Source organism: Amblyomma americanum, chromosome 6 (assembly GCF_052857255.1).
Source record: "Amblyomma americanum isolate KBUSLIRL-KWMA chromosome 6, ASM5285725v1, whole genome shotgun sequence".
In the NCBI taxonomy this organism is placed as follows: domain Eukaryota; kingdom Metazoa; phylum Arthropoda; class Arachnida; order Ixodida; family Ixodidae; genus Amblyomma; species Amblyomma americanum.
The window spans coordinates 97,478,976-97,506,792 of NC_135502.1; the positions used below are offsets into that span (position 1 = coordinate 97,478,976).

General features: G+C 49.6%; 1 protein-coding gene across 2 annotated transcripts; it reads left to right on the top strand.

The window, feature by feature from the left end:
* The first annotated feature begins 903 nt into the window (after positions 1-903).
* LOC144093901 (uncharacterized) lies at positions 904-27,520 on the top strand. 2 transcript variants are annotated; one of them, XM_077627650.1, is made up of 7 exons: positions 904-1,587; positions 2,926-3,326; positions 3,993-4,185; positions 7,743-7,791; positions 10,032-10,284; positions 16,374-16,567; positions 27,110-27,520. In XM_077627650.1, exons 2-7 carry the CDS (start codon positions 3,039-3,041, stop codon positions 27,483-27,485), a joined length of 1,353 nt encoding a protein of 450 aa, XP_077483776.1. In that variant the 5' UTR covers positions 904-1,587; positions 2,926-3,038; the 3' UTR covers positions 27,486-27,520. The 2 variants fall into 2 exon arrangements, with proteins under 2 accessions (XP_077483776.1, XP_077483777.1); XM_077627651.1 differs by having other exon boundaries at positions 3,006-3,326.
* Positions 27,521-27,817: the final 297 nt, after the last annotated feature.

Below are 27,817 nucleotides of genomic sequence, written 5' to 3' on the forward strand. Positions count from 1 at the left end.
AGCGAACTCGAATGCTCCTACACGATATTCCGCGCTCAACCATGCAAATAGTCTGCTAATTTCGCATTGTTATATGTGCCGACATCATCAGACCTTACAATTCACATATTCGACACTGACCACAAGGCTCAGCGGTCGTATGAAACATCTGCGTCACGAACTGCTGTGGCATCTAATAATGTACATATAGCGATAACCACGTTATGTTCCGAAACAACTCAAGTTGTGCTGGTATTACAGCAAAGCCGCCGAAAGTGTCCTCGTAAATCTTGAAATATGGCGCCTAAAACTTCCTCAACACTGTGCGCTGCTTGAGGAGATGAAAAGCTTAATACCACCTCTGAATAGACGAGTAGATTTTAAAGCAATACAAGATTTGTTCACAGTCGTGGGAATCACTTGTGCCACAAATTCCGCAAGATTCTGGAAATTTAGAAAATTGGCTTTTATGGAGAGCAAACGGCACAGTATCTCTCTCACATATAGGCGACACCTGAAGCGCGCCGAAATGAAGGAAGAGGGGCCGTAGTGGAGGGCTCCGGAAAAATTTCGGCCACCTGGTCATCTTTAACGTGTACTGACATCGCCCAGCACACGGGCGCCTTTGCGTTTCGCCTCCATCGAAACGCAGCTGCTGCGGTCGGGTTCGAACCCGGCAACTCCAGGTGTGACTGGCTCACGGTGTCAGTGGACACCTCAGTCGCGATTTGAGTAGGCGGTACCGTCCGCCTACACATTGAGGCAGTAATGCATGTCTTCTTTTCGCAAAACCAACGGAAGGCTTAGACTCCGTTGATTTTGAGGAAATCAAGGCTCATAACTGGCTCTTTGGGTGAGTGGACACCACAGTCGAGCTTAGAAGTAGTGACGGTTGTGCCCCCCCCCCCCACCTGCCTGCAAAGAGCCGTGCTAATGCACAATATATTGTGCCTAGTAATGCTAAACCGCCAGCCATTTCTTGTTTCGTGTGGACTGAAGTGAAATTCAAATAAAATGTGGCAATGACGATGACAGTGAACCACTCATTCTTGACCCACCAAGCGGTTTTGTGAAGAGTGAAACAGAAGTTATGAATGGCGGCGTTTCCTCCAGATGACCTACCTTCAGATAGCAGATCAGCTGTTGTAGACGGCTTACAATGTGTCTCAAAATGATTGTGATACATCTGAGAAAATGAACTGAATGTCGCCTTTAGTTCAGTTTGTTTAATAAGTCTTTCTTGTCTTGTTAAGGGTTCATTGTTAAAACAGACTCGGGTTCACTGACCTGGGACTTGACAGAGCTCTAAATGTGAAGTCGTTGTTTTTTCCCTCCCGCATAAGCATGCTGCAGGCTTCCTCAAAGAAGTAAAAAAAAACTAGTAAAGATGCCACCTTGGCGTTAGGTAATCATCATCATCAACGGTCGCACACTCTCTCAGACCGTTTTCGTCTTCGACGTCCAATTCTTCGTTCTACGCCCTGCTCGAGGAGCGCGAGCATCGCGCGAGCATCGCGAGAGCACCAGCGCTGTCCACGCGCAGCAGTCTGCCAGTGCTGCGCGATCGAACGGCTTTGTTCTTTTGTGGCGGCGAGTCGACGCAAGAAGGTGAGCCCGTCGTTTCCTTTCTTTGTCTTTCGCAGAGCTTCGCTGCCTATTCCGAGGGCGAACTACTTTGACTGTAGAGGTTGAGGCTACGCCCTCACCGCGGGCGATGCTCTCTAGGCGAAGTAGGCAGGACAGTGCTATCCGTCTGTTCAGCGCGACGAAGCGCAGTTGCGGGGAGCTTGCTCTCGTAACGCCCGATAAAGGAACGGTTTACTCAGCACTGGCTTCGAATGAAGGTGCAAGTTCGCGTCAGCCTCTAATTAGCAATCGAAGGTGGTTCGAAATTGCCGAGACTGCTTGAGCCTCATAGCTTGTCAATGGAACGCGTGCTCAACTGGAAATCGTCTTTTTGCACCAGCGTTATGGCACCACTCTGGTTCAGGCTTACCTCAGAATTCAGTGAGGCTTCTCGATCGCAGCAGCGATGCGGTTCAAACTGAGTTTATCTCTGCCAGCGCAAAACTGGAGATTTTGTTTCAGAACCTGATGTTCATTGGCGTAAGCGAAAATTCCCTCTTTTGGAGCAAAAATTTCCGTTTGGTAACTTTATTCGCTGCACCAGCTTGAAAACTCCGTCAGTTTGAAAAATTGAGACGATTTCAGTTCTTACATTTGCTGACCTTGCGCAAAAATTTTCTTTTAATTGCCCCTCAAATCCCGTCAAGGGAAAAATCCCCAAATGGAACATGACTGTTCAGGACGAGCGTTGCTGTTCGCGCCACTCCTACAGCGCCTATTGTTGTAGAGTCATTGGTCAATTTCATAACTATCCTCCTAGCCAAGCGCACAGACCTATCACCCACACTGCGCAACAGGATATATTAACCTTTAAGCCTCTCCCAAAGCCACTGATGCAGGGCTTTGGCAGCCCCTCTGTAATACCCCTGCATCAGCTGTGGCTTGTCACTCAATCGAACAGCAGCGTGATTTATAGCTGCGACCGCACACGTTATATACACCAGTTCTGCCACGTTATATCCCAAGTTTGCTAAGGCAGATGCTCAACCGCCTCATATGCCAGTCAATTGGCTAACTCGTGCGGGAACCCTCAGCATCTTTGGTGGTCCCCTGGAATTTTTTGCGCTTGGCTCTACTATAGATTGAGTTAAGTGTAATCGATGTTAGCCATTGTTTAATGTAGGGCAGTCATTTTGTGAGCTCTAGAACGCGTCACCGAATAGGTTTCCACCGTGACTTATTTCACTAGTCGGCATGAACGCTAACCATTTTCGGTATTTGATTAACTGGGGATACCCCTGCGGGTGTTGGGAAACGATGTGGTTATTAGCAAAGGTTTCTGGGTCAGAACTAATAACTTCTTTTTACCGGGCGCTGCAGTTGTCAAGTCTCAGAGAACGCCTGCTAGTACCAAGCTAGTACCTAGCAGATTCACCATCGCCGCTGAGGACCACTCGCAGGTACTCGAGCACCCGACTTGTAGCCACCGTGCAATGAGCCGGACTCCGAAAGCCGCTGCCGGCCCCAACCAACTGAGGGAGGAGCTGAGGCAGCAGTTGCTGACCACATTTGCGGCCAACAAGAGGGAACCAGCAATGGAAGAGGGAACCCAGTCCGTGGAGGATTCCTCTCCCGCGGCGTCCGGAGAGCCGTCGAAAAAGCAGCCTCTGACAGTAGTGTCCGCCACTAGCTGCGGCTGCCACAAGTACGATGACATGCACGTGCACGTCACTGTGCTGTGTCCGTGCTCTCGGCCGACCACTACCGACAGAGCGACGCAGGTATTTAAAGCGTGCCACTTCGATATCCATAACTTGTCACTTTGAAATTTTGTGCATTTTTAAAACTGTTTCACACGTTTCACCTATGCAACTAGATTTTTTACTGGGTTCGCAGTCCTGTTTAGGAAGGCCCCCTGCCAATTTTTCAAAAATAATCTTTTTGAGTTATGAACCTGAGTTTTGTGGCATAGTAATATCTCTTTTGGCGGACATCAGAAAAGAGGCAAGGAATGTTACTATTAAGCTGTTAAGTAATTCCTCATAGTGAACTTTCTAACTTTTAAACATTTAGCAGATTGCTCGTATTGGGGATATTAGTTTTATAATTGCTATAACCCTGTTACCCTCGCCGCTGTGGCTCATTTGGCCCCCGAAAGAAGTGTGCTTTTCAAATGCACTTGTCTTTGGCAAGCGGAAAACAACGCACGTCACTACTGGCGCAGCACCTGTACGGGACCTCCTTTCTCCCGTGTGGGTGTCGAGGGCGGGGCAGAGAAGGTCACATGACATGTGTGACCCGTGTGCGAAGAGTCGGAGAATCGGAAAGTAATCATCGAGGGTAATTGCAAATGCTTTCGCAAAATTCTTGCATAAGATGTCTGATCGTCCTGTGAAGTTTTTCTTAGTAGCTCTTTGCGCCTCATGTTCCTTTCCGTCTCTGTGCAGACTGACATGGCGCGCACAGACGAACAGCAGAGGAGCACACCGCGAGGAGCTGGGATCAGCGTCGACCACCTCCAGACGTCGAACGAAAGGGTGTTTTCCCAGACATGTTCACACGAGCTTGGAGCCAGCGTTCCTAACGGAACTCCCGTCACTCTCAGCCTCCAAGGGACTCCGAACAGCGCACACATTTCTGGTGAGTAGCAGAATAAGCTTCATGGTATTAGACGTGGCCTAGCTTGCGATATCGTGTGCGCACATTAAATTTATGTTGCCAACAGGGACAGTCCATATTGGTGTATCGGAGTGCATAGATAGCCGGAACACTGACATGTGTTAAAGGAGTTTAGGCACCTAATTTTGGTGACACGTTTTTTTCTCTACTATGATGCGAAGGACATTACTACGCATGAATCACCATGTGGTATTTACCTACGGTCACTACAAAATTTATAATCATATTTTACCAGTCATGCTGTTTTGGTTTCGGTTTCAACAGCCGAATGATGGCTGTGACGTCAATGAGTGGTTTTATAATCACTGCTTCATCGTTTTAATTCAATACAGTGCTTACAAGGCAGCCTTCCTCAAGAGCAGGAATGACAACTAATGAGAAAGCAGCGATTATATTGCAGTTTTTTCATGCCTCACATGACAAAACCACTCTTTGACGTCACAGTCTTCATATGGCTGTTGAAACCGAAACAGCACGGGAAAGAAATGTGATTATAAATTATTTAGCGCTGGTAGGAGAGTACCGGATGTGGATCCATGTATATCAATGCCTTGCCCATCATTACAAGCAAGAAAACGCGCACCCAAAAGTTACGTGCCTATACACTTTTAATGAGGACACGTTGAATTTTGCTCAGCATCTGCCTTCTCCGAGCCAGAACTATGTCTTAATGCGAAAGTGCTGCCACCATGTTTCGCGGCCTCTGTCATGATTCCTTGCCTTGGCGAACAGAAATGTTGTTGCTGCAATGAATTCTTCCCATTCCATGAAACCTTACGGCTTCAACAAGGTCGTTTGAGTAGCGATAGGAATAGTGTTTGTGTTACTCTGTATGAAAGCAGCACGAGAAGGTGTCCGAAAAGTCTTTCAAGAATGTCGGCCCAATTGAGAAAGGATGCCGCGGAAATCGTATGCCAAGCTGGTGTTTTTGGAATGGCAATTGCACTTTAGAACTGCCTGGTTGTAGCCAGGGGTGGAACTCAAGGCAGTTCCTGTGTTCCTGGCAGCAGCAGGTGATCTCTGCCTCCAGCCACAGCTTCATCATTCCGTGGAATTACCACCTGCAAACAGTTCAGACGAACTCGAGAAGCTCATAAAACGCAATTATTGAGGTAATGCAATTCCTTTGAGGACATCTTTGAGAACTTTCGTAATACAACATTGCAGAAAGGTACCCATCTGTTAACGCTTGCTACAGTATAAGTGCAACCAAAGCATGCAGGAGAATGATTCCAGTAAAGGAAGAAAAACGGTTAATCATAATAATAATAATTGGTTTTCTGGGGAAAGGAAATGGCGCAGTATCTGTCTCATATATCTTTGGACACCTGAACCGCGCCGTAAGGGAAGAGATAAAGGAGGGAGTGAAAGAAGAAAGGAAGAATAGGTGCCGTAGCGGAGGGCTCCGGAATAATTTCGACCACCTGGGGATCTTTAACGTGCACTGACATCGCACAGCACACGGGCGCCTTAGCGTTTTTCCTCCATAAAAACGCAGTCGCCGCGGTCGGGTTCGAACCCGGGAACTCCGGATCAGTAGTCGAGCGCCCTAACCACTGAGCCACCGCGGCGGGCGTTAATCAACTTAAGTGATTTTTAAGTGTTTTGTTACGTTGCACTTTTGAGTACTTTGCAAGAATGCAACAACGACATAGAGGGAGAGAATCTATATATTGTGGTAGGCACTCGGAATGCCTGTATCACCGGAGACACGCCGCTGTTCTTTTTTTTTTACAATCGTTGCCTGTTTACGTGGCTACTAACCGCCTCGGGCATTATGAGCTGCTTCAACGTGGCCAGCGGCCAGCAGCAGGTTGAGAGCGACCGTGTGTGTCGAGCTCATCGCGAGCAGCTTTGGTCTATTGCTCTGGGGTGCCAATTATATTGGTTAATGGCTTAGTACGATTCCTAGGCAGTCAATTTGCCTGTTACGACACACGCTGTCTCGTGCGTCATCAACGAAGTTATCGCACCAATGTCTAATTGCAGTTTTATCAGGTTTCGTGGCATCCTTTTTGCTAGTTTTTGCTGTTGTGGTGCATAGTAACACAAACGCTGCGAACTGCAAAGATAGCGGCTGTGCATACTTGATATTGTTGGTAAATACAGTGCGGCAAGGTGCTCGTCTTTGTATGCACTTGCACCCCTTGAACTGGCATGACGCAAGTAGAGAATGTCATTTTTTTGGAACCAGGCCGACAGCACAGAGATAAAGAGCTTTAAATGGTAAAAAATATATTCTGGAACCCTTCACTACGCTTTATTCCGTTGCCCACCCGTTGTTTTACGACGTTCAACGCCATAAGTCAAGCCCTGTACGCACCTTAAGGCCTTAAAAATATTTATGTATCCATCAGGTGCAAGCCGCATTTTTGGACCGAGAGGACCATGCTTCATTCAACTCTGTTACAAGTTTCGAATTCCGGATGTAGCGAGCGAAACCGAATAACGCCGATAGCAGGCCTCAAAATCCTGCTCATCTATAGTAGGATACAACTTAAAAAAAAAACAGCAGTTGCTAACACTGGGCCACGGTCCGCGGCGTACTGTATTACTCCGCTGGCCCATTGTAATACTAAACGAAATCAGCTTTTTAACGTTTCAATATATTAAAGAAGCGATTTATCAACATTCTAGCTTCTATAATTTTATTTTCCTTGTGATTAGTTTTTTGTTTAGGTAACAAGAAAAGTTTTAACAACGGGCTATACTTTTTTGTCCTGAAGGAAATCTGTGAGTCAGTCGTGAGCTTCACTGCAGACTTAAATTGTATCCGACTATACTAACATTGCCTCTTCTGGTGCCGCTTAGTGCTCGCCCCGACTTACCTTTTCGATAGCCTAATATAATTCAAAGCATCGATTCTAATTATAATAACCCGCCGCGGTGGCTCAGTGGTTATGGCGCTTGGCTGCTGACCCGAAAGACGCGGGTTCGATCGCGGCCGCGGCGGTCGAATTTCGATGGAGGCGAAATTCGAGAGCCCCGTGTACTGTGCGATGTCAGTGCACGTTAAAAAACCCTCGGTGGTCGAAATTTTCAGCAGCCCATCACTATGGCCTTCCTCATAGCCTGAGTCGCTTTGGGACGTTAAGCTCCCATAACCCAACCCTTTAATTATAATGGTTTAGGGGTTACATTGCCCGCTGAAAATTGGAACGATGCTGCGAGCAACGTGAGGAACCTGTTCTTTCCTTCGGAGATGAGCAATGAAGTGCAGAGTATTATATTGTATATATGCTGCTCATCCCTGATACTATTCTTGTGAAGTGATAAACAACATTTAACTTTCCTTTCCGCTATACCACGGGGCGAAAAAGAGACTACTGTTATAACGGTGCAAGGTGACAGCTACAAACATTTTACCTGGACACGGGTCCTTATACATCCGTCGTTTTAAGATGTGCTTTTGGAGCTCGACCCATGCAGAAATTTGAGTGAATTGGGTGACCGACTCCTTCTATCGCATTTTCATTGCTTCAATGATTCATAATACTTTACTCATTCATTGTCCGCAGTGCAAGCTTTCGAAGATGAAGGAAACGTCAGCATAGAGGACGGCAGCAAGTAAGTTTCCAAAGGCTTAATTTTTTAAAAGCATGCCAGGCATTCCAATGCAAGGCGTAAAATTTTATTTCATTCAAAAGCAGTGTTAACTGTTATGTTTTTAAAACTTGCGCGACTTCGAACTGTGCATTCATATTAATTGCGAAAACAGAATTGTGCAGTCAGGGATCGCTTTGACTACACGCTGTTCTGAGGTAAAAGAAAACGCCGAAAGCACCTCTGCACATTGTAGTTACTTGACGTTGTTTCCGCGCTCTTTCTTTCCACCGTAGCCATGCTCACAGTTACGCAGCGGGAACTGCACGCTGGCACCATTAACTGCAGACTGCATGTAATACACGGTACTGCTGAGCAGACAAAGGAATGGAAATGAGGGGATTATTATGACACATATGAAGGAAGCCAACAGTCTACAGCACCAAGAAGCATAGGGTAATGTACATAATTGTTTTAATAGCGGTGTTGATCAGTAAGGGAATAATAGTGTACATATTTTATCGCTGAAAGATAATTGGTTCGAAAGCAGAAGAATAAACATGCTGCCGGCTGAATCTGAACCCACAATCTCCTAGTTTGGCGACCGCTGGCCTCCTTCACGCGGTACCGTTTTTAATTACATCAAAACCATGCTCTGGTCTTTATTCTGCATTCAGAAATTGAGTAAATGGTTCGCTTTTGAAGCCTGTGTAACTTACTCCTGGTTCAAAACTGGCGTACAGAAGTGGCGGCTACAACTGGCACCCGCCGATTCCGTGCCGAATTTTTAAAACGTCATTGTATATGACGGTATATGACGTCACTCGAGCAATCACGCCAGACAGTGCGGGATGCTTTAATAGTTAGCCTCTGATTGGCTGGCTGAAGCTGTGGCTTCTGGAATTTTCTTAGCCGGTTCGTGCGTATTTGGTGGCTACAGACGTGACGAGGTAGATACAGCGCACTGTACTGACTGGAACTGACGCAGAATGGACTGCAGGAAAAGCGAAAGAAGAGAAGTCTGATTAAAATTTCCGGCCAGGCGCTGGACTGGACATCACGACAAAAGCTCCCACAGAGGCGCCAGTTGAACTGAACGTTCACGCCCTGCGCTTACAATATGGACGGTCGATAAGAAAAAATGAGTTGAAGCCGGACATACCCGCAACTGAACACTGATTTCGTGGCGTATGTGTTGTCATGGCGTTACGATAACTAAGTATATGCTAAAGTGTCGCTCAGTGCATAACCACCATGATCATCATCAACCTGACTACCTCCCCCTGCAGGGCAAAGGCCTCTCCCCTGTCTCTCCAATTAACCCTGTCCTCTGCCAGCTGCGCCCACCCTATGCCGGCAAACTCACTAATCTCATCCGCCCACCTAACCTTCTGCCGCCTCATGCTACGCTTGCCTTCTCTTGGAATCCACTTCGTTACCCTTAAGGACCAGCGGTTACCTTACCTTCGCAGTACATGTCCTGTCCAAGCCCATTTCTTCCTTTTGATTTCGACTGGGATGTCATTAAGCTACCTTTGTTCTCTCACCCACTCTGCCCGCTTCCGGTATTTTAACGTTACACCTATCATTGTTCTTTCCATGGCTTGCTGCGTTGTCCTTAACTTAAGCTGAAGTCTTTCTCGTTAGCTTGCACGTTTCTGCCCCATAGGCGAGTACCGGTAAGATACAGCTATTGTATCTCGACCAAACTGTCCCGCTTCTAGTTCTTTATGCCAGAGCTACCGCTGTAGCCGAAAACGCAAGTTCGCCATCACACCGCGGTATCGGAAGAGCGCTTATGTACTTCACGTTATGTCAAATCAGTGCGGCCTCTCCAGTTTGGTATTCCCGCCATCAGCAAGAAATTTTTAATGAGCAATTTATTGAAGTATTATTTTTCGTGAAAAATGTAATTCATTGTACAAATGGAACCGTCCACTCGAACCTCCTTGGATAGATTTTTCCGCATACAGCCGACTCTGGCTCTTTTGTCACTGTTCCTTTCACATGTCCGCTTAATTATATCTCTTAATGTGTATAACTTAAATTTAATCATGTGGTCATAATAGTGATTTGTTTGTTTTTCTTTTAATGACACAGTTTCTGCACTCCTCTCTTTTCACCTGTTTCCTCCTCCACCTGCGGTAGCACGACGGCATGTTAAGGTTGCACGACGGCAGGGTATAAGCATGCATCAATCGCTGCACTCTAATTAATGGGGTCTGCATCATCGCATAACAGATCTTTGGCACTGTACCACGCAGGGAAGAGGGGCACCCAGCACACCCAGTTTTCAACGGCGCTGACACCTCGCGGATCTCGCCCGCCGACAGGAGGCGCAGCGTTCACGAGGCGCTGGCCCGCGTGCGGGACACGCTGTTCGAGGCGCTCCGGGACACGCCTCGCGCCATGGCTGCCACTTCCCGAGCCGCCATATTCGAGAGCGTCTTTCCCGCCATGCCAACCTCGACGACTCCGTCACCACCCACAGCGCAGCCGCTCTCCTCGCTGCTTCGGGTACGTGCACATTAACATTGCTGGCACAGTGAAGCTGCCGCGTCGGACGAGTCTGATGCATCATATGTGATGGCACGCTTGTCGACGAACTTTTCTAGAGAGTTCGAGCGACATCTGCCGTTGGCCTCTCGGTTCGAGTGGAGTGTGGTCCGTTACCTTTTGTCGCCTTCCGTGGCCGGCTGTTGCTGCGCGCCTATTTCGCTGCCGGACGCACTATTTGTGAGTGGCTGCGCGCATCGTACATGACGCAGTGCTTTTTCGGCTGTTAGAAACTGAGGCCCCGGCCGCCGTAGTTTCTAAATACTACCTAGAGGGAAAGCTGGCGCCACCACCTATGCGTGTTTCTTAAACAGCACTTATTCCACCGCGGGAATGTCGGTAAGACGAGGTTTCGTTCTTGGCTTGGCTAGTGTCAGGCCGAAAGCGTGGATTCTACCTCAAAATTAGTAGTTGGAACGCGATTCTCACCTCTTTGCGCAAATTAAATTCATTCAATACGGCGTTTTTCGCTTCTTCAATAGATTTAACCCAAGTGAAAGTTGTGTATTAGGGTAATAAGGAAGCTTTTACAGCATTTCTTCGAGGACTACTTCGAGAAGATTCGTATTGTTACGGCTAAATCCACTTTTTATGCCCAAGATTAGCTAAGGCAAGTAAGAAACGTCATCTTACCGGCATTCCTGCGCCTATGCACATAGGTTGAATTGTAGCGCCGCCAGCTCTCCCTCTAGTTATAAAGCAACGCTATGCCGGCAGCGAACAATGCGAAAAGCGAAAGGCGGCCTCTGAAATCCGAGGCGTTAAATAACTTTATAAACACCGCATTTTCGCTTGCGTGTTTTCTTCTTTCCAAAGATACCTTAGAGATTTTTATTCATTGAGCACCCCGTAGTGTTCGCCTACGACCATTAAACACATTTTAATTGAAATTTTCTTCACAATGGTTCGGTTTCATCAACCGAACTATGGCTGTGACGTGTAGTAGAACTTTACGTCACGTGCGGCAGGGAAAAACGGCAATATAACAGCGAACTCGGCGTTCGTTGTATAGATCTTGAAGAGTTCTGCTTTAAATGCTTTAGGGTCTGAAAACTACGGATCAACATTAATACTGTAGTTTTTCCGCGCATCACTGATGTAGAATTGAACTACACGTCACAGCCATCGTTCGGCGGAAGAAACTGAAACCGAAAAACATGAGCAAAGAAATTGAATTATAAATTACCGCAGTGTCTAAAAAAGAATTAGTCTGCCGCTCCACGCGTGCTTGAATTCCACAGCGTGAATTTAATCTTCCCTGCGGTTTAGCTCGCCGTGAGGACGTGGCGTTGAGGAGTATCCGGGTTTATGCTGCTCTAACGCCTGTGGTCGGGTCCTCCTGGACATGACAGACCCTGCTTCTTAACTGCCCCTTCTGTTCTTTAACCCTCTCATGCAGAAAGCAATATTTGCGCGATAAAAATATATATTTTGCGGTCGTAGGCGAATACCCCGTGGTGATCTTTGTGTTCTAATATCTAACGCATTATGTGAAAGCAGAAAACACGCGTTAAATTAGGTGCCTATGGCAGCACGCTCAGGCAGGCTAATCGCGAACCCAGAGGCAAACTGTAGATATCGCTCAAGCACTGAAGAGCACGCTCCTCAAACATTCTAAACATGTGTGTACATCGGCTCAAAGGGAACAAAACATTGATCGTCACTACAAACACGTGCGCACTTTTTTGTGCACATTCTTGCGTCTATCAGTTCTGCAACAGTTTGAGTAAAGTTTTTCTGCGGAAGTTACGCACATGTTTTTTAACAGGAAAAGTTGACGCTTCGTTTCTTTATACTGTTTATAACTCCAGTAGACGAATGCCGTCTATGTTTTTGCCCAGAAGGCTATGAATTTCGGATACGAGGAGCTTTCATTAAAACAGGCCTCTTCAAATGCAAACCCAGTCGAAAAAAAAAAACTATAGAATTGTGCCCGAAATTCGAAAAAAAAATATTTTCTTCTTTTCTCGCAGTGACTGACTTTCACTAGTATTGTAGATTTTGTAGTGGTTCTGTTGCTACTCTAAGGAACAGCACAATACTACAGAAAATCTGCTCTAAGTTCATGCACAGAAATTCTACAGAAATACGTTTTCACAGGCGGAAGTTTTCTCTTGTGTTCTTCGATAGGCAGCTTTTTTACTAAGTGATAGAATTAAAGCTGGTAACCTTCTTACTAAACTTAGAACTGCACTCAATACCTAGAGTATGCCACTTACACAGAACCTTCAGCAGTGGCGATGTACGCGTGCCGTCGGTTTGCTGGTGGTATTTTCACAGAATAAGATTGTATTATTTTCCTTCAATTTACAGCACGGACCCAACATTTTGAAGGCGTTATAGTGACGCTAAGACATGAATTTTCAATGGAAAACAAGACGTACAATAAACGTGCAGTTGTCGTATGACAACCTCGGTTGCTTACGCGCCAATGAACCCTGTAAAAAACAGCAGCCGCTTAAATCACCTCCAGCATAGGGTAATTAGTACTGTCCCCGCAGTTGACGCCGTAGAGTGCCAATCTCATTTTTTTTGTGTCATGCAATGACTACTGGTCATTTTGGTGAAAGTGAAACAATGTTGATGGTGCTTACAATGCTTCTCTTCGAAAAGGAGGCGTTTCAAGGGAAAGTTTGAATCTTTCAAATCTGGCACCCAGCGTAGCGGTAACTACCTGCCATGACGTCTACATAAGGCAAGCAGTCATCGCTGATCCCTATCATGAGAAGAATAAGAATGTGGCGGAACGCATATGGCACGTATGCTCACATCATGAAGAGCAGCTCGCCTATAGCCCTCAAGAGAAAAATTAACATAACAGCTGCATCTTACCGGTATTCACCTATGGGGTAGAAGCATGCATGGAGGTTAACGAAAAGGGTTAAGAGACCGGAAGCTAGCAGAGTGCTGAGTAGGTGAGGGAACAAAAGCGGGTTAATGACACCCTAGTCGAAATCAAGAGGAAGAAATGGGCTTTGGCAGGGAAAGTAATGCGAAGGCAAGGTAACCGCTTCTCCTTAACGGTAACGGGGTGGATTCCAAGAGATGGCAAGCGTAACAGGGGGCAGCGGAAAGTTAGGTGGGCAGATGAAATTAAAGAACTTTGCGGGGATACGGTGGCAACAGACCGCTGGTCGTTAACGGTAATGGAGTGGATTCCAAGAGAAGGTAAACGTAGCAGGGGGTGGCAGAAAGTAGATGGTTGGCTGAGATAATAAGTTTGCGGGAATACAGTGGCCACAGATGGCAAAGGGCAGGTTTATTTGGAGAGACATGGAAGACGCTTTGCACTGCGGTGGACGTAGTCATGCTGATAATGACGTTGATATCTTACCAAAAGAGCGTCATTATAAGCAGGTTTTACTTGGGTAAATTTGAATGAATAGATATTTAGATACAGAGTACAAGAGCAAAATAGCAGTATTACCAGGTGTTGAAATTGATTGTTATACGCGGTGTTCAGCGAACTTTACAGCAATATCGAAATATAAATCGGCTGCGTTTTTATGGAGGAAAAACGACAAGGCGCCCGTGTGCTGTGCGATGTCAGTGCACGTTAACGATTACCAGGTGGTCGAAATTATTCCGGAGCCCTCCACTACGGCACCTCTTCGTCCTTTCTTCTTTCACTCCCTCCTTTATCCCTTCCATTAAGGCGTGGTTCAGGCGTCCAACGATATATGAGGCAGATACTTCGCCATTTCCTTTACCCAAAAACCAATTATTATTATTAAATATAAATCGACTTCCAGCGACTTTGAAATCGGAAGGAAATATTTTCAAGCACAACCTTCAGCGGATGTAGTTTTGGAAAAACCATTGTAATTAGGTGGCTATTTAACCAAATTTTCTGTTTACTTCTAATTAACTGTCTGGTGGTTTGTGCCGAGGTCACTTCGAACCCATGAATAATAATTATAATAATTGGATTTTTTGGGAATGGAAATGGCGCAGTATCTGTCTCATATATCGTTGGACACCTGAACCGCGCCGTAAGGGAAGGGATAAAGGAGGGAGTGAATGAAAGGAAGAAAGAGGTGCCGTAGTGGAGGGCTCCGGGATAATTTCGACCACCTGGGGATCATTATCATGCACTGACATCGCACAGCACACGGGCACCTGAGCGTTTTTCCTCCATAAAAACGCAGTCCATGAACAAAATGATGCCAGATAAAATTTTGATAGGTAGTAAAACTAATTGGCTTCCGCTTTGTAGCGCGATGACGCAGAGCCCTTTTTTCCGCGCAGAGCCGCCATTAACTGTGCGCAGGAGCGCGCAGGAAGCTCGATGCAAACGCAACGTCCACTGATGACATGTTGCAGCGCTTACACTCTACACACAACGCCTATATGGGAGTAATGGAAGTCTAATGCACTCCCTTTTATTAAAGGGAGTCCACTAGAGGACAGCTTACTCCCGTTTAAAAACTCTCTGTTCAAGGTGTACGGCGCCCAATTAAAACACCCTGGCCCGTTGGAGCACACTGTGCGCATTCTTTTACTTCGTCACTTGGTGCAAGGAAAAGGATAGTAATCGGCCACTATGTGTTCGCTACTTTTGAAAGTGACTAACCATGAGACTTTGTGACCGAACTAACCAACTGATTGCTCTAATTAATTAGCTCTTTAGTGAGCTTCACTTGCTAAGATAAATAATTAGGTTATATGTAGAGGAAATAACGCCGGCCGCAGCGGACACTTTCGTCCTGAAAAGATTTTCTTTCCGTATCGAAACCCTTACTTTTAGGAATTCGTTATTCTTCGTTGAGACAGCTGGTGGCGTGTTACATAATCTGTCCATTTTCGATTTGCTCATTTCGCCCTCTGTCATTGATCACTAAGATATACCCGCGGCTTTCAAACTTCGGTTGCATGGAAGCGACGCGACCATTGAAAGTGGTTGGCGACCGGATCTCATCAATGGCTGCCATTGGCTGCGAAATGCAACTACGTAGTGGTGAAGTCCGGTCACCAACCGCCCAATGGTAGGTTCGCTTCCCCCAGACGCTTGAAAGAAGCGTATATAGTTGAGTAACCAATGACAGAGATCGAAATGGGGAACAAACAGTTATAGAATACAGTCCCGTGGTATATATATGCAGAAGCGAACAAGAAAGTTAAACCACTTCTACGTTGTGAACATAGGAGCGGAACTCTGCGAATGAACTGCTTACTTGGTGTAGTTTTGTTGAAGAAAAGCCGGAGCGAGGAAACACTGCGAGGAATTAACGTGTAGGTAGCACCATGCACAAATATTTTACTTTCGGCCTTACAGGCTTTTATTGGCAGGTCAGCATGGCTTAAGAGCCAGGCAAGACCTTTATAGTTCAAGCTGTGCGTGCAGGTATTCGTTTTCGCAAAATCTGTTGTTGTCAGGAATGAAACATTGTACAGTCAGCTCGTGAATATGCTTGGTTTTATTTGGATTTATGGGCTTTTATGGCGCCGCAGTGAAGGGCTCAGATTATTTCGGCTACCTGGGGTTCCTTAGCATGCACTGTCTTCGCACAGTACACGAGCATCTGGAATTTCGACTCGATCGAAATTCGACCACTTTGGCCGGGATCAAACCCGCGTCTTTCGGGTCAGCAGCCGAGTGCCATAACCACTGAGCCACCCCGCCGGATATGGTGGAGCCGCTTCCGCGAAGCGTCCAACGTTTCCATCATTTCTTTTCCTTAGTCTTCAAAAGTTAAATGTACGTTCACCGAATGCTTCTTGTTCCATATATATTTCGCGTATTCAGATAATTCACGCATTTTCCACAAGGCCAAGAGGATGAATATTCCAAGCTTTATGATGACGCTTATCTACACGACTCGGCAACGCAGTATATGTTCTCCCAACCGGCTTTAACTATATATAGCTGGCACCATTTGCATCTGGAGTTGGCATTACGAGAGCAATTAGAGAAAATGACGCCGGAATCGAAAGCCGAGTGGCATTCCACTAACCGCTGTATTGGGGAATTGACCTGGCATTGACCACGGAGTAGGAAGCCTTAACGAAATCTTGCAATTTTTTTGCAAATGTTTTTAAATGCACTGCAGGCACATGCCGGTGGCGATTCCCATGCCATCGTGAACAGCATCCTGGATCCTATCGCCGAGGAGGAAGAGGGCATAGGTGCACGCTCAGAGGCTCGTCGCATGATCATCAGCGAGGAGATGACTACCATCTTCGAGCACATCGAGTCGCGGTGGACAAAGGTGTGCGATCAGCTCCGTGTGGACCTGAACGGCAGGTGAGTACGCTCTATGAAGTACGTCTTTCGATAGAGTAAACGTTTGCTCCGTATTTAACCCCCCTTTTTTACAGAATCGCCGCATTAACTTTGAAGTATGCCTTCGTTTTCTGGAATCCGCAATTTGAAAAATTTGACTGCTAAACTTCAACGTGTGCAGAATCTGGCTGGTATAGTCAGTGAGCAAAAGGTATAAATAAAAGGGGAGCATCACAGCCATTAACGCTTGAAGGGCCGGTGGCTTCCCATGAATAAAAAAAAGTTGGTTTCTGTGGCCATATTCTGCGGATACTGTGGTTGGATTCAGTGTTGGATTCTGGTGGCTTCAGGGGCCAGGGCTGCAGCGCTTCTATAGTTAGGGCAGCGGTTGGGCTGCCCTGGCATACCTGGTCAGCAGGCGAGTGCCCAGGGTTGCGGTGGTGATGGGGCTACGGCAGGTGGGCAGCTCCGATGCGGTGTGGCAGGTAGCAGGGCGTCCTGGTTACAGCAGGGTGGCGACTGTAGGTCGCGGGAGGGGCGTAGCATCGGGCCCTGGGCGCGGCGCGTTGCCGAAGCGTGATGGTGCCTTGTAGTTGCTAGTGATGAACGTTGCCGTTCTGATGTGCCCTTCTTTTCCATCTGTGCCGAAAAAGGTCCACACATGTATCCAACTCCCGCAGCGCGTGCTACGTCGCTGTTCGACCTTCACGAGAGTCATGAGGGTTAACGCAAGGCAGTCTTGAGTGACAGTGATTGGCATGAGCGGCCCTTACGTTCATGCACCTGACGAGACTGCCTGCAGGCTCGCGCCCTCGCTCTGGGCTGCGCAGGCAGATCTGCTTCTGCCTATAAGGCGCAACTTTACCGGGACGCGTGGTTCGCCGGCTGATCGCAGCGCTCGTTATCCGACTGCGGCGCGTGTCGGGCTGTGTCCTGTAACCACTCATCTCGCTGCACGTAACGTTTCAGGTCGCATACGTGCACCGGTCCGCCTGTCGGTTTCGACCACTAGTCCTCGAGCCTGTAAATGATCGAGGAAAGTTTCTCTCGCACGCGGAACGGCCCGATCAATTTCGGCGCCCAGGAGGCCGCAAACTGTTCGCTAGCGTCGCTGAGAACGAGCTGGCGTCCAAGCACCAGGTCGCCCACTTCGTAGTGAACACCCCTGTGCGAGCGGCCGTACTGTGCTTTCTGCTGTGCCCTAGCAGTGCCCAGGTTGCGGCGAGCCTTGCGTAAGGCTTCCGTCATCTTAGCGCGCAGCTGCGTCGCGTATTCAGCTCGTGCGGACGAAGCGACTGGCGTCTTCCTGCTGTCCGATAGCATCCGGTCCATCGGATTTAGCAGCTCTTTTCTCAGATTGAGAGAAGACGGCGCATACCTAGTCGAACTGTTAACTGTATATAACGCAAAGCAAACGTGATCTCCGGCAGATAGGAGTTCCAATCTTAGTGCCTCTCAGAGTACGCGACAAGCATGTGCTTAACGTTGCGATTGAATCGTTGCGTGGGGACCGACTGAGCATGATAGGTGGTCGTTTTCTTGTGCTTAATGCCGAGTGCAGCGCACGAATCAACGAACACCTTGGCAGTGATGTAGGACGCGTTGTCCGTCATCAACTGCTCTGGGAAACCGAACCTGGTGAATACGTCCATCAGCTTCTCCATGAACCCTCGTGCCGTCAGCTTTCTGAGGGGGGAAAGTTCCACACACTTGCTGAAGTGATCTGCGACCACTAGCAAGAACTCGTTCCTACTCAGTGATACGGTCCCATGACACACATGGCACGAGCGGGCGTAGCGTATTACGTCCCTTTTCATACCTGGCCAGATAGCGAAGCGACAGAACTTACTGTAAAGGGCGCTTCACATGCAAGCGATTGAGCGAACTGAGCGACCAGCGGCTCCGCGCGGCGATCCTTTTCGCAAGGTTCCGTTTCACATGCGTCGCTTCAGAGCGTTTACTGCCACGGCGAATCCCAGTGTTGCTGGTAAAGAATACGAGCTCGCGGTTGGTTCCGGTGGTTTGTAACCATGAACATGAACAATGTTCATGCAATTTTTTTTGCAAGATTGCGGAAATTTTGCTAAGAAATAAAGAATTCTTGTTTGTTAAATATTAACTACTTCTTATTTTCATGCCAATATCTTTTTTTTTAAGTTCGTACGTGCGTGTCGGAAGTACGCATAGTAAACAAACATTGTCTTTCCCGCACGAAACCTCTTCTTGTCACATGCCTTTTCCGCCGTGCAGTCATTGGTCAGAGGGGGGAGCTATCGCGCTGTCACTGCAAAAATTTACAGCTTTTAGGAAACCCTACGCTCTGGCCGGCCGAGCCGCCGCGACGGGTCGAAACAGGTTTTTACTGCGAGGCGACAGGATTCGCTGGCATTTTCGCTTGCACGTGAAACACGCTTAACAATGCTGCTCTCAACGCTCGCGGTATCACCACCTTGAACGCGTCATTTGTGTCGTTCTCGGAGGGGATATACCTCAGCAGGACGCCGTCGGAATACAGCAGATACGAATCCATCGCGCTCACAGCACTGCCAGCTGTTTCCAAGTGCTCCGCATCGACAGCAAAACCAGCTGTCACTCTGTGCGCGGCGATCCTGCCGGCCGGCACCCGGAGCCCGTCGATCACCTTTCGACAAAACGGATCCTTCTGCTGAGCTTAGAGCAGCTCTTTTCTGCTGAACACGATCCCCACGGGACTCGCGTAGTCCACGTGGTTCACGCTCTCGCCCTGGATCAACGGTTGGTCCGTGCTCCTTACTTGCGCTACGGCTCGAGTATGTCCCTCACTCTCTCCTGCTGTCGGGCGGTCGGTCGCGTGACTTTCCTTGCACTGGACAGGAGCTCGCGAGAGTGCGTCAGCCACAGCGTTGTTTTTCCTTTTGCGGTAGCGCACGGTGAAGTCGTAACGCTACAGCAACAGGGACCAACGCGTTAGGCGGCCGCTCGGCTCGCTGAGTCGTCTCATCCAGGTGAGCGCATTGTCATCCGTCTCGATCACAAATGCCACCCCATCGACGTATTAGTCGAACTTTCGCAGAGCAAAAACTATCGCGAGACATTCCTTCTCTGTCACCGAGTAGTTTCTCTCTGCCGGCGTCAACGAACGGCTCGCGAAAGCTACCGGACGGAGAACGCCTTCATGCTCCTGAAGCAACACTGCTCCTAAGCCCAGGTCGCTTGCTTCGGTTTGAAACACAAACTTCTTGTTTAGGTCGGGTAGCTGCAACTCAGCCTTGTCAGCGAGCACTTTGGTGAGGCTGCGCAGTGCATCCTCTTGCTCGTGACCCCAGCTCCAGCGCTCGCCTCTCTTCCAAAGCTTTGTCAAAGGCGCCTGCAGAGCTGCGCAATCTGGAATGAACTGGCGATAAAAGTTCGCCATTACCAGGAAGTGTTTGAGACCAGCTAGATCTGTGGGCGGCGGAAACTTACCAGAGCGTCAAGCTTATCATCGCACGGCAGAATGCGGCCTGTGTCAATCGGGATCGAACCCCAACAGCGTTATTCGGGTAGCGGCGATCTGTGGCTTCTTCGGGTTCAAAATGATTCCCGCAGATCTCAGCCTCTCTACGACGTCCCTGAAGTGGCGCAGGTGTTCTTCGAATGTTTTCGAGTACTCCGCGATGTCGTCCAGGTACGCGAGCGCATGTTGCCACTTCGCATCTCCTAGAACACGGTCCATTAGGCACTGATATGTAGCCGGTGCTCCTACCAAGCCAAAAGACATTCTCTTGAATTGGAAAAGGCCTCTGTGACAAGTGAAAGCAGTTTTCTCCTTATCACACCCTTTCCTTTCGACCTGACAGAATCCGCGGCTAGCAACGAGCGTTGTAAAGTACTTCGCCCCACCATGGTTGGACACTAGGGAAGGAATGGTTGGTAGAGGGCACGCGTCTGTTATTATAACCTCATTCAGTCTGCGGTTGTCGACGCAAAGCCGATAAGTATCGCCTTTCTTGGAGCTAAGACTACCGTGAAGACCTCTTAAGAGCACCACGGTCGATAAGTTCGTCTAAGACGCTGTCCAGTGCTTTTCTCTTAGCCAAGCTAATTGTTCTAGGATTTCCCTTCCAAGGCAGTGCGTCACCCGTGTCTATTCTGTGCCTGACTAGTGTAGTGAGGTCAAGGCGGTCAGTGAATGTCGCGTTGTATTCGTAGAGGAGCGATGACAACCGTGCCTTCTCTCTTTCCGACATGCTGCTCACTTCCGACAACAAGGCGTGCGCTGACCTTCCCTGCACGGCAGACCAGATTTATACCGCGGCAACCTTATCTCTGCCCTCTCAGCGGCGATGGTCCGCTCGCCTCCTAGTTCTCGGGCGGGCGGGGTGAATTTTTCACGGTCTCACCCACCTCGCGCCACGTTCGGAATCTGAGTTGTCTGCGACGCCGCGGGCGCTTTCGCGAAAACCTTCAAGCCCCGCCGCGGTGGCTCAGTGGTTAGGGCGCTCGACTACTGATCCGGTGTTCCCGGGCTCGAACCCGACCGTGGCGGCAGCGTTTTTATGGAGGAAAAAACGCTAAGGCGCCTGTGTGCTGTGCGATGTCAGTGTACGTTAAAGATCCCCAGGTGGTCGAAATTATTGCGGAGCCCTCCACTACGGCACCTCTCCTTACTTTCTTCTTTCACTCCCTCCTTTATCCCTTTCCTTACGGCGCGGTTCAGGTGTCCAACGATATATGAGACAGATACTGCGCCATTTTCTTTCCCCAAAAAGCCAATTATTATTATTAAAAGCTTCAAGGCGCCTGACGTGCGCTCCCTGTAGCGTCCGCTTCTTATGTCTTTCGCAATACCTGTCTAGGCTAGGAAGTCTCGCTCAAGAATTACAGGGGCGGATAAACAGGGAAGATGAACGAGGCGTTGTCGCCGCACGCGTCTTTCCAAGCGAACCACTATTCCAACTGCACCTCCTGGCTGCGTTGTGCCGCTCGCGAGGTGAAAAGTGGTATCGCACTCTCTCAACTGGATTTTGTTCTCACTGAAATGGTTTAACTCCTCGTCACCGAACAAAGTAGCGCTTGCTCCTGTATCGAATAACGCGGTGAATTTATTTCGAGCTATCGTTAGCTCAATGAACGGCGCGGACAAGTCAACAGAACTTCCTACGCGACATGCCAAAGGCGCTAGCAAACTGGGGTTCTCTGTGTACGCCGCGCGGGATCGAAGGTCGATCACCGGCGGCTTTGGCCGTTTCCCGACCGTGTTTGGTCACGAGTGGGTGGAGGGACACATCCACGGGTGAAGTGCCCCGGCTGGTTGCATGGGCAGCAACGGTTGCCCGGGCCCCGACTAGCTAGGCGCTGGTCGCCCCGTTCCGGTCGGTCGTCTCGAACTCGCTCTGCGGACGGTAGGGGCCACTCGCGCTTCCGCGTGTCGGCCTCGCTATCTCGCCTAGGTTCCTTCAGCTCGGCGGCAGTGTGTGCTGTTCGCAACGCGTGGCTGAATGGGTCGAAAGCGAGGTCAGACAACTCCCAACCTCTTGGGACACGCTCGTCAGCAAACTATGCTGACGCTTCAGCTCTGGGTGGACTGCGCGCTGAGCTGCCATCACACGCGCAACGCGGCTCAAGTGACAGCTGTGCGGGCTGTGGCGGCCGATACGCACGCGCAGAGAGTATGTCTCCCTGAATGCGCTTCGCCTAGGCAGCCAGCTCAACCAAATCTCCGAACCTGACTCCGTTCAGATAGGCCGTGAAAGTCTGGTGCGCTTGTCTCGTGACACGATCAACTTTCACCGTGTTCCTGGCGCGAGGGTCAGCGAGGCGATAAAGTTCGTCCATCGCTCGGACGTACTCTAACAGAGACTCGTCGGTGTGCTGGGTGCGGAGCTCCAGCTCTCTCCTCAAACACCACTCGTAAAGGAATTCGTCGCGGAAGATTGTGCAGAACTCCTTCATTGTCCTCGCTCGGTTGCTGGATAGTCGGTACCAGCGAGCCGCTTGCTCCGTGAAAGAAACAGGCACAACACGCGCGAGCATTTCGGCGTCTGCGATTCCTGTCTCTGGGTGATAATGCAGCACGCGGTCGAGGTACTCATTTGCTCCCGTACAGTCATGGTCCCCCGCGTAGGTAGGCAAGTCTATAGTAACACGTGGTGCCTGGGCCGGGGCTTGCAAACTGTTTTGCAACATACCCGCTAGACTCTGCATAACCTGCATTACGTTCTGCAAGAGCACCTCGGAAGGCTGCGGACTAACGACCCCGGAGTAAGGCGCAGCCGCTGATGGCGTCGAATGACGAGGCCTCAGTGCTTCATTGTCCGCGGAGCGGCGATGGGCCCGATGTGGAGCCCCCCATACCAGGCCTCGGTCCTGCCAACGCGTCCGGGGATGTCCCTTGGCTATTCCGCGTGCAACGCCCAAGATATGCAACACCAAACCCTTCCAAAGGCGCGTGAAGTAGGGAACCCTGGTTCTGTGCCACTGGGTCAGACAGCATGAAGAAAGACTTAAGGTTGGGCCTATCAGCTGTCATTCTTTGTTAGGGCGACTGTAATCGCTCGCTCGTACAAAGTTCACTGCTCAATTGCCTACTTCACCCCACGTTGGGCGCCAAGATATTGTCACTCTGCGTCCAGCCGGCCTTCCGTGCCAGCTACACGCAGGCGTTACTATTACGCAGCACGTTTCCCCAACCCGGGGTGCAGAGTCGCAGCCACGGCAGGTCCGGACGAAATAGGCAACGACAGAGCACGCTAGGATATAGTTTATTACACTAACGCGAGGCAAAGTACACTGCGGAAGAATGTTCTATGAGAAAAATAGACTTTCAGTAGGTCACCAAGTCGTTGATGTCGACCGGCGTTGGGTTCCTCGGGGACAGTGCAAGTGCGGGCCAGCAGCGAGAGAGAGCGTTCCCCGCCACCCGTTCCTCCTTTTATCTCCTCAGTCATTGCCTCCCTAAGAGCAAATCGTTGCCGACATGCTCAGGCGTGGAACCCTCTCCGCAGTAGGCAGCGCGCTGCCGTATGTCACAGCAGTGATGGGGCTGAAATGAGCTGAGTAGCAGGGGTGCCTTCTCTCCACATTTCCGGAAGAGCGCGCGCGTGGAAGTCACGATCGCCGCTGGCGCGGGGACGAGGAGGGATACCAGTGTATCCCACAACATTTCCTACTAGCCGCCGCGGTGCCTCAGTCGTTATGGCACTCGGCTGCTGACCCGACAGACGCGGGTTTGATCTCGGCCGCGATGGTCGAATTTTGGTGGAGGCGAAATTCTTGAGGCCCGTGTACTCTGCGATGTCAGTGCACGTTAAAGAACCCCAGGTGGTCGAAATTTCCGGAACCCTTCACTACGGCATCCTGTTGCAGCAGCAGCGGCCTACTCCGCCGGAGCAGCACCAGCCGCCGAGGATGAAGACGCCGAAGTGCAGCCGAATTCCGAGTCATGTACCTTCGCAAGAACCCTCGTTCGCTGGTTTTCCGTGAAATTCTCCTCCCTTCGTGCCCCGTCCCCATATCTGCAAGACGTCAGCCGGCACTCCGCGCCCTTTGGTCCCCTGTGCCTTTCGGCGTCTTGTCTTCGATGCCCTCCACGGCCTGTCCCATCCCGGAATTCGCGCCACGCAGCATCTTCTCACAAAACGTTACGTCTAGCCCGGCATCAACAAGGACGTGCGCGTCAGTGCCCGTGCCTGCCTGGCTTGCCAGCAGTCTAAAACACAGCGGCATACGACATTTCCCTTCGGCTCGTTCCCTCCGCCGTCAGCCCGTTTTGACAACATCCACATCGATATCTTGGGTCCTTGGCCACCTTCCGCTGGACAGTCATATCTTCTTACTTGCATCGATCGGTTTACTCGCTGGCCCGAAGCGTTCCCTCTGCCTGGCGCCACCAGTGACACCATCGCCAAAACATTCATCGGCGGCTGGGTCTCCCGGTACGGGGCTCTCTCGACCATCACCACTGACCGTGGCGCCGAGTTTGAATCACTTTTCAATAACCTTATGACTTAGAACTTCCCGATTTAGAACCACTGCTTACCATCCCATCGCCAATGGTATGATCGAACGCTTCCATCGTTAGCTAAAAACATCCCTCAAAGCCCAACTCGACACCACCCATTGGGCTGCCTCCCTACCACTGGTTCTGCTCAGCCTCCATGCTACACTGAACAAGACCTTCGTTGCACTCCGGCAGAGCTTGTCTTCGGCTCACCCCTGCGTCTTCCTGGCGAATTTTTCGAATCTACCGATTCGTCTACAAGTCCCGACCCTACCGATTACGTGACGCATCTCCGCTATTTTTTCCGCCATCTCAAACCGCCACATCTCCGACCGTCTTCACATGTTCCATCCAAACTAGCGACTTGCACGCACGTCTTTGTTCGCCGAGACTGTCCGCAAGCCACTTCAGCGCCCCTACGACGGCCGTTTCCATATACTCGAAAGAACATCGAAATTCTTCGTTGTCGACATTCATGGGCGCACTGACACCGTTTCAATCGACCGCTTGAAACCAGCCTTGACAGAGGATGCCCCGCCCACTGGACCTTCATGTGTGCTTTCTCTGCCATAACCGGCCGGCTGCCCTCCTCCGCCGTCTTTTCCTGTCGCTCCTCAGAAGCGGAAAGTATCGTTCCGGCTCCTAGCTTCACCGGACTCCTTCACTACCGGGGGGGGGAGGGATGGGCAGCAGCAGCAGCGGCCTTACGCCGCAGGAGCAGAACCAACAGCCGAAGGTGATGACGCCGAAGTGCAGCCGAATTGAGCTCCCTCCTCATGCCGGCGTCTGCACACCATCCATACGTTCTAGGACTTCAGCCAGTAAATCAATCATTTCCTTCATCGTGCCGGCCTCATGCTGATTGGCGCACAGTCCCTCATAGCCTAAGTCGGTTTGAGACGTAAAACCCCCATAAACGATAAACCAAACCATTTTGTATTAGAGAAGCCAAGTACAACTCTAGGCTTTGCTGGTCCATTTGTAATCTGCGCTCAGTCTTTCCTTTTTTCTTCCTGCACTTTCTGTTTATTTTGTAGTTTTGGTCCTTTTATTCGTCTAACTTGTCTATTTTGTCCATGGTCTCTGCAGACTACTTTTCTGTTTTCTTTCTGGCATATTTCGCCATGTGCTTGTTGCGTAGACTGTATAATATTTATTTATTGTAACAGCCCATTTCAAGAAATGTAAGAGTACTTACTGCGAGTGCTACTCAGTGTGTACACGGTCGAGTACATATTTTTGCATGCATTTTTCTTTCTACTGTTTCCGTACAGGCCGACTTGCGTCATATACGCGCTGTATATTATACCCCTATAACAATATCCTCTGGACGTTGCAAGAAATTAGAAACTTTCTTCCCCGCAGTGGAGGTTCGCAAGCATTTCTTTAGTCAGCCGTGCTCTGCCGAAGGAGGCATTTCACTGTTTAGGTAATTTAGATTAATAGCAAACAGCCTATAAAGAGAGTTCACCAGCAGGTTTCCTGTTTATGCGAGAGTACCACTTTTTCGTGTGTATGGCCCTGGGATTTTACGCCCTAAAGCTGCATGAAAGCAATCAGAAACGACGCAGCGGAGGCCTCCGTAATAATTTCTACACACAGGCGTTGTTACACTTTGCCTCGCACTAAAAAGCGGACACTGCTGTGGTAGCAGCAGTACGAGTGCTTTTGGAAATGGACACATCAGTTATGTTTATTCGATAGTGCCACCTTGAGTCGCTGGCACCATTCAGTGTTGTGCGAAATCACACAATGGAATACCGTTAACTATAAGAAGATCCGTAGTTACTATTCACCCGAGTGTCTTCGCATGTTTTGTCATCGCGTTTTCAATCAAGGTCAGCCTCTATCCAGACATGTTCCCAAAAGGAAAGTTATGCTCCTTTCGCACAAGTTTGAGAGTACCCGTGTGCCTTGTGGCATCGGAAGAGAGGCGTTCGGAAAGCAAGATGGTTTGGCTTAATTTGGGGGGGGGGGGGGGGATTAAAGTCCCAAAGCGACTCAGACTATGAGGGACACCGTAAGGAAGGGCTCCGGAAATTTCGACCTCCTGGGGTTCTTTAAAAGCTGGTGGTCCAAATTATTCGGAACCCTTCACTACGGACTGCGACATATTACTAGCGTTAAAATACAACGGACAAAGAGCAGAACACACAGGACAGACGCTAGCGTCTGTCTAGCGTCTGTCCTGTGTGTTTCTGCTCTTTCTCCTTTGTATTTTAACGCTAGTAATATGTCGCAGTCTGTAGATCAAAAGCACTAACTAGCCCAACTGAATTCTTCAACCCATCACTACGGCGTCCCTCATAGCCTGTCCCGCTTTGTGACGTTGGTTTACCGCAAACCAAGCCAAACCATTTTGTTTTCAGAACGCCTCTCTTCCGATGCCACAAGGCACACGGCTACTCTCCTACTTGTGTGAAAGGAGCATAAGTTTCCTTTTGGGAATATGTGTGGATAGAGAGCTGACCTCAGATTGATTGCTTGCAGGAGCTTTACTCTAGAGCGGCCACGAAAGGATGTGCAATGTTCAATGCACACAGTGTAGCATCGTTTATCACACCAGGTCTACACTGCTCGCCCTCTCCTCCGCTTCGTGACAGGTACAACCAGTTCCTCGAGGATTGCCGCACCTGCCTGAAGACCGAACAGGGCGGCTGCGAGCGCGACCAGCTGCGCCACGAAATGGCCGAAGCTCGGCGAGAGTTGATCGCCGACATGAAGGAGAACTTCCGCACCGCCTGCGAGGCGTTCGAAGACTGGCGCGAGCGGTACCTGCAGCGCGAGCTGCAGGCGTCCTGCACGCAGCTGCACCAGGGAGACCGGTTCCGGGTTCTGTCCGCGGTGCTCCGCCTGGAGATCCTGGACAGCCTGCCGGAGCTTGCCACGCGCACCCGGGAGCGCGCCGCCGCGCTGTGGAAGGAGCTGCTCGAGCTCTGGGGGCCCGACGTTGACGCGCTCTTCAACGAAGAGCTGTAGAGTTCGTCCGAAAAGAACGCTCTCCTCTCTGCAAACTCGTCTCGGCTGTTCCTTCTATTACCCGCCGCGGTTTCTCAGTGGTTACGGCGCTCGACTACTGATCCGGAGTTCCCCGGTGCGAACCCGACCGCGGCGGCTGCGTTTTTATGGAGGAAAAACGCTAAGGCGCCCGTGTGCTGTGCGATGTCAGTGCACGTTAAAGATCCCCAGGGGGTCGAAATTATTCCGGAGCCCTCCACTACGGCACCTCTTTCTTCCTTGCGTCTTTCACTCCCTCCTTTATCTCTTCCCTTACAGCGTGGTTCAGGTGTCCAACGATGTATGAGACAGAT